Here is a 12,401-nt window from a genome sequence, read left to right as displayed (position 1 = left end):
TCCTAACACATTACATTTTTTCTTCTCTGTTGTTTTAGGCACTTTACTTACCTGTCTGCATGATTTTACTTAACGTTTTATGTTTATTAATTTCTTCCTTTTATTTTAGGATTTCGACGCCATTTCTATTTTTAGAATTCGTGTTTTCCTGGTTTATGAACGAAGCTGATTCTAGTTTTAGTTCTTAAACTGTAACACTTTGAGAGTCTGTTAGGTTTATTTAAATAAGTACTATGGATTTAACTAATATTTTAAGTAGCAATGTTAAAGATATTTTCAATTAAGAAGATTTCAACTACATGCAAAGAAGGTTTGAGAGTAAAAGAGAATGCAACAACATTTTATTAGTGAATTGTGCGAGACTAAAATTCATAAACCTGTGATGATAATACCTCATTAAAATTACAAAATACATACAAAAATAATTTTGCTACATCGCGATCGTGAGCATTTGTCAAAGAAATAAATGTAGAGTTATTAAATTATTCCTCATCAACATCATCAGTAAAATCATCATCGAGGATAGTGGTAGTAGTATTGAACACCGCTCTGACAATAGTTTTGAGAGTCTTCCTGGCACTTTGTCGCAGTAGAGTAAGCTTGAACTGCATCAGCACAATGAGGTACGTTGACATGAAGGATACGTTCTGAAAATTAAAAAGAAAGTGGGAAATAGTGTATTACAATTGATTCATCTTGAAGCCAAACTCTACGTACTTTACCCACTTGCGTACTACATACATATACGATACTTTCAGTAAATACTACGTTTTAACAAAAGCTTAAATCAGTGTAAGCGCTTTTGCTCTTTCAGGCAGAAAGCTTTTTTTTTTAATAATAGTTAAGTATATTAATTAATACTTGAACATTAATATAAAATTTTATCGTTACAGGCTTTAAGGCCAATTCATAAGGAATCATTCAAACAGAACTGAACTACGGAAAATTAATGACTGATCTTGAAGGTATAATAGATACGACATTAGTTCCGTGTCGTCGACTTTATGGATCATATCTTCTGCTAAATATTCTACTTTTTATTTGTACTATCGTCGATAACGTTTATCGGATCTGGTTTTATTTGAAGACTCCTTTTAAGAAGCTTGGTCGGGTCACTGATAGAGTTTATGAGCTATGCCATATTCTGTGGTTTGTAATGATTATTTATTTGATGTTTACAAGGATACAGTCCTGCCGTAAACGTAGGAATTAACTTATTTGTGATAATTAGATCTCTTATTCGCTAGAAAAAGATAAAGGATTAGAATCTTATAGGTAAGTTCGCAAGTGGTTATTAGTAAGTTCATAAGTTCACAAGTTCATAACTATGAAAGATGAGCTCTAACTTTATATATATTCACCTCAAACCTCCATATTAAAAACAAAATTAACACCTGTGTATAAATAAATACTATCTATTGTTTAAAACGGTTGGCACATTCAAATAAAACCATAGACCCCAAATAGCCTGGTCGGCAAACCACAGACAAATGTTTACTTGACGACAAAAGTTTTAAACTACCTGTTGTTTTAGCAACAGCCACAATATTTGAATTGCAGAACATTGTTCGTTAAAATAGATTGCGTATTGTTCTAACTTTAGCGACAACAATTCTTTTGTTGGATCACAAAATATGCAAAATATTGTATTACATCGTTTATCTCATAATTGCTGAATTGTTTTTAGGAGGATGCATTATTATTAAATAATTTATTTAGCTACCAATTATTTACCTAATAATTTTATTATTTAAGGCACTTATTTCAAGGCAATAAGTGCCTTGTTAATAATATTTTTTGTAAATTTCATTTTTACTCTTCTAGGCACTGAGAGACCAACGCTGAGGCGATTGTTACGAGGAAAGACAAGCTTTATTTAATTTTTGGCTATAATCAAGAAATAGTAATCCATGATCAATTCCCATTCAATCCACTTTCTTTAGATTCCTGTTATTATTTTCTGATAATTATTAAGTGTAAAAAATCATTATGTATTTTGTTCCACTTACAGCAGTAAACAGTTCCCTGTTAATATTGGTGAATCCGTCGAGGTTCATGATGGGCGGGTTCTTGGAGATGGCCACGAGGAACATCTCCACCTCACGCTGTGTGCTCCTGTCTACTGCTCCCAGGTTCACGTTTAGCAGACGCACTTGGAACTCAAGACCAACCTAGGAACAATTTAAGCAAGTCGTTACAGTATGGAGAAGTTCAATAATGCAGCGTTCGGTCTCTGTTAAAGTTTACCACTACCTAATTACAAAAATAAATAATTATAATGTTTTGTTTGTTAAGTAAGACCCATAAACGTAACATCCGTAAGACACTGAACGCTGCAATTGTCTACAATGAGGTTGGATAGACACGTACGAATTTATCTACTTCATTCCCGTTTAATTGATCCCACCCAAAACAAAAATGTGAAAGACTGCCAAGTTCGATAATATGGGAATGCTTCGCCTATAAAAGAAGTGAGATCTGAATAAGTACCAAGTTCCATACACATACCTCAGTTAAAAATAGTTACTTTTTAATGATGTTACTTGGCAAGTTTTCATACACCTTGTTATCTGAGGGCACGGCAGTGCCCCAGCCAAGACTCGAGCAAAGCGGGCACGGCCGTACCATCTTTTCTCGAAGCGTTTCGCGGCTATTTCAGCCCCCTGTATCTTCCATGTAAACAAAGCTAGGAGTTTAGATTTTCGATGACCGAGAGTAAGTATTAGAACAAGCTCAGTCTCAAAATTACAAGACATTTGAATAAATAGTTTACGAGTTATGAGCGATCAAAGTTACACCATTTTGTCACTGACTCACTCACTGACCGATCATCAAAAGTCTAAGGTACTTCTAGCAAACTGAGAACCTTCAAATTTGGCACCAAGACAGGTTATTAGCTACATATAAAGGGAAAATTATAAAAACCTTAAAATTAATAAAAAATAGGAAACAAATTTATATTTGCGGTTTTTCAAGAACATTGTGTATGAATTTTGACTGCATTGATAACTTTGTTATTTATTTATGTACAAAATGTTACTATTTGTTTTATTGTTACACAGTGTGGTATATTGTTATTATTATGTATTTAATATGAATTAAATACATTTGAATAAAAAAGCAAGGTTAAATGAAATGAATAATGATAAAATCTTTTATATAAATGCAGTGCGATAAATACTCCATGCTCGCTCATAGATGGCGTTGTCCTGGTCTAAATCGCGCTATGGTTTCGTTACATAGCTCAGTATAAGTAGTACTTAAAAAAAAAACAAATAATTTTATGTGATAGTGCCATCTATCTCTGAAATAAACCCCTTTGATTCTAAAAGATATTCGATTCGAAAATTCGACGATTTCGAAAAGTTTTTACTTTATTTAAAAAAAATGCATTTTTCGTGCTACTTTAGGTGTACATATTTAGTTTGTAATATATTTAGTAAGTTGCATGTAAGCTAATTTAATTTGTTATATACTTAGAAAAGAAAGAGACCTACAAAAAATAAATTAGATCCCACCAAAAACATTAAATGTAAAAAAAAGCCAAGCCTCTACGCAATTCTTCCACCGTAAAAAGTTGTGAGATGGCATAGAAGCCAAGTCCTGTTCAACTTTATTTGTAATAATAAATTAATATTTTGTGACTATATCAATAGTTTTGTTCACATTTCAATAATATTGTCTTGGCCATGAGCACAAGTTAAAAGTCGCTCCTTGTGTATCCCCGTGTAAATACCGTTGGATTGATAAATTTATATATGGACATGATTTTACGATTGGACTGATTATGGACTGATTGGAATTTGAGATCACGATAGACTAAACATGCGCCATAGTACATGTGCAGTTCATTGATGTTGGATGATTCTGACTGTCGGTCATTTAATAACAATAAACTAAAAGTATTTAATTCTGTGATATTAAGCTTCATGTTTGACTTTCACCTCTTCCAGATATGCTGTATTATATATATTTATAGTTTATTGTGCTCATGGCCAAGTCAATATTCTTGGAATGTGAACCAAATTATTGATATAGTCACAAAATATTAATTTATTATTACAAATAAAGTTGAACAGGACTTGGCTTCTATGCCATCTCACAACTTTTTACGGTGGAAGAATTGCGTAGAGGCTTGGCTTTTTTTTACATTTAATGTTTTTGGTGGGATAAACCTACTAAACGCAATGAATCAAGTATTTAATTTTCTATTAAAACTTGCCAAGTAATCATCTTTAAAAAGTAACTATTTTTAACTGAGGTATGTGTATGGAACTTGGTACTTATTCAGATCTCACTTCTTTTATAGGCGAAGCATTCCCATATTATCGAACTTGGCAGTCTTTCACATTTTTGTTTTGGGTGGGATTTCATTTATTTTTGTAAGGTTTATTTTATTTTTTTCTTATGATGAAGTTAGTTAAAGAAATGTCTCATTTATACTATCTTTTAGATTTTTTTATATGCACTATGTTTCTTACAAAGAAATGAACTAGATTAACTATGACTAGATTTACCAACTGACTGACATGACATGTTATCATATATTATGTTCGTGGATCAAAGTTACACATTCGTTATTTTCGAAAGTGATTCACACTTGGCCGTTTTCAGATTTTTACTTTACTTTGACTAAATACAAATCTTTGTACCATTCGAAGATATATTATATAAATATAGATAAATTTAGTTCGTTTTAGTTCCTTAGGGGTATAAATTTACACCGGGTATAAAACACCTTCATTATTTTGAAACCGACTCACACTTGGCCATTTTCAGATTTTTCCCTTTACCTTGACATAAAGACCTACCTCCATGCCAAATTTCAAGTCAATACGACCATTGGAAGTGGTCTAGGTTTTTGATGAGTGAGTCAGTGAATCAGTGAATAAGTGAATCAGTGAATAAGTGAATCAGTCAGTGAGTGTATAGTAAAAATAGCGATTTTCTGACGTCAATATCTCAAGACCTACAATAGGTATATTAATGAAATTTTGTATTTTAGATAAGTGAGGGGGTCTCAATAGATACTAGAAATTTGATATGCGTAAATAAAATAGATTTTGAGTTACAGGGGGGTCGAATTTGGCCCGAAATGGTTCGTGTAATATAACCCACGGCCGGTGTGTCGCCTTTTTTGCTCGAACTTGGCGGACACACTGCCGTGTGTCTAGATAGCTTTGTGTTAATTCACAATTCTGGAAAATAAATAATTAAATAATCTTTAAAGGCATAGGTAACTAACCTTCCTCGAAGCATGATACGCCTCATTACAGATAATAAACAGTAGCGTCATGCAGTACCCCACGATGACGAACAAGCCCATCTCCTTGTAACTCAACCCGTGTTCCAGGATCTCTGATAACGCTCCGTATAGAGATATAGTGGTGGTGAAGAAAATCACCATGCAGTAAATGCCGTACATGTTTGAGTAAGCACGACCTGGAGAGGAAAAAATTGGGCTTTTTATACTCATTATAAATGTCATCTTTTATTCATATTTATTCTTCATTAGACGTATATACATTTTTTGACACAAATTTTTGGAAGTTCATGTACAAAGGCGAACTTAGCGTAGATATGAGTTCATTTCATCAACCTTGGAATGATAGAGAGATTTGATAGCGAAGGAAATCAAAATAGCGCAACAGTATTAAAATAAGATTAAAAAAAAATCTGCTGTTTTATTATGTTTCATCGAGGTCAGAAAAATTTATTTAATTACCCCATTAGGGTTCAAATCTTTGCACCATTACTTTGTTAAATATAATTAGCATATTTTCTTTTTAAATAAATAAACTACCTAACTAAAATTTTCTTCCAATTTGCTCTTAACACTATGAAGCTTATAATAAAAGCAGACATAGATTTTCATTCGTAATAAATAGTAAACGAAACTCTCGATACCTAAGCGTTTTATTTATGCCTCGTCAATACCTAAGCCTAAAATCCCATCAAGTTATTTGAGTAAAGTTATTTTACTTAATTATTTCACCGTGAAGTGAAAGTGACAAAGTCTCAAAGTATTAAATTCTTCTTTAATCTTCGAACCAGTAATAACAAAATTATTGACAGTTTCCATCAGTTTCGAAACAAATGACGACACTGTTGACTAATCACGAAATTTTTCTCAGTTATCAAGTTTGAGAGTGATAAATACTTATTTATATTATTATTTATGAAAGTCAACGCAATCCTTTCGACAATTCGAACAAGGGTACAGTATAAAGATAATCAGTTTTGTTTTGACGTTTTTCCTAACATTTATAACCTTGTTCTTAACAGGCAGTCGCTCCTTGTAAAGCACTACTCAGCTGGTACTTAGCTGAATCCGGTTAGACTAGAAGCCGACCCCAACATAGTTGGGAAAAGCGCTCGGAGGATGATGTTCTTAACAGGACGGAGGCAATAGCAAAATTGATTTTAATTCTAAACTACACAGAAAACATCTAACAAGCAACCCAAAAAAACACTAACAACTGGATACGACAACAATTTCACAACAGTGTGAACAAAATAAAACAAACGAACATCTATTAAAGAAACAAAGCACTTCTATTGTACCGTGAACGTTTGTTCATTGAATGTAATGTTCGCTACTGTACTAAATGTATGGAATCTGTAGGACCAACATGTCGTTGAAACAAAGAGAGCAATTGGTGTGAACATGTTACAATAAGCACGGAGCAATATACTAGAGTTGTGAACGGGTGTGATATTTTTTTTTATATAGGAGTTACTGACGCGAGCATCATGTACAGTGTATCAGCGATACATGATATTTTTATTGGGCTGTATAGTTGTTTAGAATATGTGTCGAATGACTTTTATTCGACAGTTAGAGGAATAAGGAGTTTTTTTGTTTCAGAATTAGAAAAAAATATTTGAATATAGATTTGCGGTGCACATATTTATGAATACTTACTTTATCAAAAACGTATCACTATTAATGGATACTTAAATATGTCGTGGCAAGAAGATTAGAAGGTTACTCTTAGATCAAAGTATAACCAGCTGTTTTAAGTCAGTTGGGTAATGATTCATTAATAAAATGAATCATCATCCCCCGAGCCTTATCCCAAACTATGTTGGGGTCGGCTTCCAATCTAACCGGATTCAGCCGAGTACCAGTGCTTTACAAGAAGCGACTGCCTATCTGACCTCCTCAACCCAGTTACCCGGGCAACCCGATACCCCTTGATTAGACTGGTATCAGACTTACTGGCTTCTGACTACCCGTAACGACTGCCATGGATGTTCAATGACAGCCGGGACCTACAGTTTAAAGTGCCATCCGAAACGCAGCCAATGGTGTCTAAGATATACTAAGAAAGTACATACAAACTTAGAAAAGTTGCATTGGTACTTGCCTGACCTGGAATCGAACCCGCGCCCTCTTACTCGAGAGGTTGGTTCTTTGCCCACTAGGCCACCACGACTATATTATAAAGATATACACTATTAATAAAATGAATACACCCATTAAAAACAGCGAGCCAAACACAAAATAAATTGGCAAGACGTGCAATAAAATCGCATGAAAGACGTACCCAACTGTTGCATCATATGCGAGAGATCGACCCACAGATGTCGGTATTGTGCCACTTTGAGCGCCGGGTGTTCAGCTTCCAGAGCCTTGTGCAGATTCATGGCAAGCCCGCGGGATGCGGTGCCAAATGCATTGCAGTTTATGTACCTGGGTGGTAAATTATGAGGCTTTTTAAATCGACAAGTTACATTCGGAAATTATAAATCTGGTTAAGGATGTTACTGTTTGAAATGTTTTAGGAGTAGGTTGCAACAGTATCTGTAACGATTACCAAACCCTAATTGGCTATCAAATGGCCACCTATTGATCAAATCTACCTATAATTGATTGTGATTTGGTTACCGTAACAGTTGGGTCCATCGCAAAACCCACTCACAAACATGTTCCAAAAGTGGTAGGTAGTTCATTTTAATCTTCTCGCTACACTCATACACATTAAAAACAGCAACCGTGCTAAAATGCAAAATGTTGAAAACCTAAAACCTATTTAAATTGGTAGTTATAACAAAAGGTTTAAAAGAAATAATAAAAAAAACCACATGAAAATAGCCTTATATCCCTCTTTTACTTACCATAAAGAACAAAATCCATCCAACATAGCAATGATATGATAATAAGCAAACGAGTGCCACAACTCGAAGTCATCTTGCAAGTAATGTTGAGATAGTATCACAGCAAAACTGAGACCCCATGAGAACACACAGAGACCCCAAGTTAGGGAATACAGGTTCGGAAACACAATGGGGGTGCCAGTGATCTTTAGGTATTTGAGCTGGAAATAAAAGAATCGTGGAATAGTTACATCGTAAAACTTGACCTAATCTTATACTCTCTTATACTAACGGTATAAATAAAGCTGAAGAGTTTGTTTGCTTGAACGCTTTTATTTTCAGATCTATCATCTGCCTAGCCTATACCGGACTGTGTTGGGGTCGGCTTCCAGTCTAACAGTGTTTTACAAAGAGCGACCGATTATCTGACCTCCTCAACGCAGTTACCCGGGCATCCGTATAGTCTCAGGTAAGACTGGTTGTCAGACTTACTGGCTCCTGACTACTCGTAACGACTGCCAAAGATGTGAAACAATGACGCGAGTGAGCCACTGGCGGAGGCTAGTTAGGTAATCATCTTCATTATCATTTCACTTTAGTATTTCTGCACTATGGCCGTAGGTATGAATATAGCTGCACATTTTGTGGTACCCAGCATAAAATTGGAATTAATGAACTTAACATAAACTTTAGTACCAACATAAAAGACTCATACATAAAACTCAACAAACTAAAAAATATTAATCACCTTTCGACCTCACATTCGCCGTTTAAGATTCATTATTCATCTGTGTTTCCGCGCTAGTTAGGTTCTAGGTCAAATTTAATGGCTAGGCTAGGTATACGAGACCTTTTCAAATATTTAGTACTAACGTCAATTCCATTCCAATATAGTTGTTATTGTAATTTGTGGGCAACGTTCAAATTTATTGGCTTACGTCGTAATTATAGGTTCGAGTTTGTCGAAGAGGTATTTCGTTCGGCTTACGAAGGCATTCGTTCAATTAAACAGAAAATAATTCGAGAGGGAATGCAGAGTTTATTGTATCAATATCTGAAGTAAAAAACGGTCAGGCTATAGAAAGAGAATAATTAAACTTGTTTTACTTTAAGAATATTTATACAAAAACTGGAATGCCGAGTGTTTTAAGTTGGATATTAGCAAGTAGTGGGTATTTACAGTAAGTGGTTTCTCACTATGTGTATGTAAGTTAGACATAAACAACAAACATCTAGCTACATATACGGCAATACATCATGTTATTGATTCCTATTTTTCCAGCAAAGCCGGGAGCACACGTCATACCGTTATCAAAGTTAAGTACAAAATACACGTCTACTTGACATAAATTCTATTCTAGTGTGAATACAGCTTTACATCGACTAATGGAAGTACTCTGAAACCTAATACGGGTATTAGTCTAGCTCTCAATGCGAGAGAATCCTTTATTTACAAGATCGATGGTGATACAAAATGTTTGACCAGTCTTGAACAATAGCGTAGGTAACCAATTCTAAGAACTAAGGCTATTCTGGGAACATTGTTCAACAAAGTTAATATTGGCATGGAAACATTCAATAGGTGAACTGAAAATTATATATTTACGGAATATATATCGCTCTATTTGAGGAATAACCGAGGAATAAAAAAATATAGTGGTAGGTATATGGAATAGGTAGTTTGCAACAACTTTTATTTATTTCTATACTTATTTAGCTTTATATTTTTCTCTCGCCGAACTTTCCGAACTTAAATCAAAACAAATGAACGCGAAAAGTTTCAGGTTGAGCTGTTCCGTTCCATTCCAAATATAGATACACTATGTACCTACGGAAATTCTTTTAATTTACAGAATGATATTATGTCCATTCCTATTTATTTTAGTCATTTAATTCCGAAGTAGTTTATGAATTGATTACTTTTTATGCATATAAAAGAAATGTGAAAATAATTAAGATTAATTTTAATGACATTACAATTATACTTTAGGTAAATACCACAATGAAATTAAAATATATTACTTACCTGATAATGTGTCCACATATTTTTGAATATAGCCACTTGCGGCCCATGCCTCCAAGATGCGATAGGCAGAAGAAAATGTGGGATCAAAATGCTCAAAAATATAATATTATAGATGACTTCATCAAATCTCTTATTAGAACTGCTTTGGAAGTTCGCTAAGCGTTCCCGGCCCACTGCAAAGAGAGTTCAGTTATAGAAAATTGTTTCCTGACTTTTCAAAAGGTTCGAAAAGTTTTAGGCAAGGAGCAATTAAAAGCCATTGGTATATTTAAGCTTTGGAACCTTACAAATCTGTACCTACTTAAGAACATTTTGCAGATTTCAGTACTTCCTTAAAACAAAAGTAATGAAGTAGGTGTATTAGCAGTTGTTTCAAAAAGTTCTTGAGCTAGTTTTTTTTTTGTTTTCAAAAATATTATTTGGGTATATTTGCTTCTTACCTTTGACTACTATGATGCATTCTAAACTCCATACTAAGTAGGCCCATAGCGTTGCCTTTGAAATCCAATTGAAAGTGGTTCTCTTAGTTGTTTGTGCGTCTATGAAAAAAAAGAGTTTCAACCATATTTTTTAACTTTGCAAGATCCGACGAAAGGCGTTATAAATATCTCTTAATACAAAATATTTTTTAACAAAATAACATTGATGTTATGAAAGTTAGTAGGAGTAGGAAAAAACATGAAATGAATTGAAATTAGAAGTTTATTTTCACAAACTACGAATTTTATTACTGAGTAAATTTATTATATTTGAAAGTTTATAGCTCGCAAAATACCAGCGAGCACTAACAGTCCAAACATTGTCTCAAAGTTATTGGATTCTGAAAAATTTCAACACATTTTCTTTGGAAAAACTTTGTTACTTTATATGTGTTTGCAAACAAAGTTGTGCGACCGCATTCTCTCTGATGAAGACGAATGCCGATATTTCGAAATTTTAAACCGAGAATATTTTTAAACTTTCTCAATTCTATTGTTTATGAAAAGATCTGTCATATTGTTGCGGAACGGAGGATAGTAAACAAATAGTCTGAAAAAACCACTCATATTTTTCATTGAATAAATAAATCCTTTTTTACAATATTATTTGAAGTTACGTAACTTTAGGTTTACGACAATGTTGGTTAGAATTTAGAAACTTTTATGTGTAGGTATATTCAAAAAGTGCTCAACATCATGAAATATTTACTTTTCGGCACTCTCATGATAGGCATAACTCCCATAATTTGAAACAGCACAAGCAAACTCTTTGTGGTGATATAGAAACTGTCGTGAGCATCCAACAAGGCCCCATCTTTATCAGTTATCTCCGGACCATAAAGATCCTTCGCGTCATATTCTGAAAAAAATATATAATGTAAATAATTTTATCACAATAATGTAAAGATAAAAGATAGAAAAATAAAACATTAATTTAAATGATTACGAAGTAGCCCATTACTTATCTGAGAAGTGAAAAATGAGGAAAGGGTTTTCGTGAATAAGAGTTTTGTAATGTAATTTATTTTCAGGAGTTGAAATAAAATAAGCTGTAAATATAAGCGGGGAAGTAAAAATATAAGAACTTAACTCATTACACAGCGTAAGTGTGCATTATAATGTAGCACAGCAGTTACACAACTTATAATTTGCAAACTAAGAATCTTTCAGTATAACTTCATTTATTTCCCTACCTATTACAAATCATACCTGATATTCTGGTTGGTTGTTAATTAAACAAAAATAAAAAGACAAATAAACATTAAATAAATAGAATTGAATAATTCTTTATACAAATATGACCTAAACATACCTTTAATACCATCCTTCTCATCAATCCGCTGAAACATTTCTCTCTTACGCGTTTCGTTTTTGTGAACCGTATTGGTATTGTAAACCCGAAAACCATGTTCTTCTTTGTTCATACTGGTGCCTTTGTTTCCAAATATAGAAAGGGGTATACTCGTTGCGTCGGTCGGGTAGAATGAGCCACGTGAAAGCCGGGTACAGAATGGGCAATAATCAATCATAAGGCCAACCGTCTCAGCTTACTTGGTTATGCCCGTTTGTCAATATAGTGGGGTGGAGACGCTACGTCTGTTATTTTTTTTTTCGTTTTTAAAGTAGGTATTTAAAATAGCTTAGGTGATACCTATTTTTTGTCTTCAATAATTTAGTAGCTAAAATGTCTATACATTTTTCATGTCAAATTATAATAATTTAACTTTAGCTAGGTGGACTAAAAAAAAACGAAACTGGTTTTCAGTGTAAACATGGTATGTAAGCAATCAATTAGG

General features: G+C 33.6%; 1 protein-coding gene across 1 annotated transcript; it reads right to left on the bottom strand.

Moving 5' to 3' along the window:
* Nucleotides 1-482: 482 nt before the first annotated feature.
* On the bottom strand, nt 483-12,115 carry LOC110372943 (gustatory and odorant receptor 22). Its single transcript, XM_064035543.1, has 9 exons — nt 11,918-12,115; nt 11,299-11,464; nt 10,567-10,646; nt 10,127-10,299; nt 8,122-8,321; nt 7,551-7,696; nt 5,246-5,442; nt 2,010-2,171; nt 483-647 (listed from the first exon to the last, which is right to left on the bottom strand). The coding sequence occupies exons 1-9, from the start codon at nt 12,027-12,029 to the stop codon at nt 483-485; spliced, it is 1,401 nt and encodes a 466-aa protein (XP_063891613.1). The 5' UTR covers nt 12,030-12,115.
* Between the last annotated feature and the right edge of the window lie 286 nt (nt 12,116-12,401).

This window comes from Helicoverpa armigera, chromosome 7, assembly GCF_030705265.1.
Source record: "Helicoverpa armigera isolate CAAS_96S chromosome 7, ASM3070526v1, whole genome shotgun sequence".
NCBI classification, from domain to species: Eukaryota; Metazoa; Arthropoda; class Insecta; order Lepidoptera; family Noctuidae; genus Helicoverpa; species Helicoverpa armigera.
This window is presented reverse-complemented; position numbering and strand designations above follow the sequence as displayed.

What these genes read in the sequence shown, in the direction of transcription:
- LOC110372943 (XM_064035543.1), bottom strand. Translation starts at nt 12,029, where the DNA reads ATGAACAAAGAAGAACATGGTTTTCGGGTTTACAATACCAATACGGTT. An exon ending in ATATGTGGACACATTATCAG is followed by an intron (nt 8,322 to 10,126) that starts GTAAGTAATATA and finishes TTTTATTTCCAG; the next exon opens with CTCAAATACCTAAAGATCAC. An exon ending in CGTATCATGCTTCGAGGAAG is followed by an intron (nt 2,172 to 5,245) that starts GTTAGTTACCTA and finishes AATTGTTCCTAG; the next exon opens with GTTGGTCTTGAGTTCCAAGT.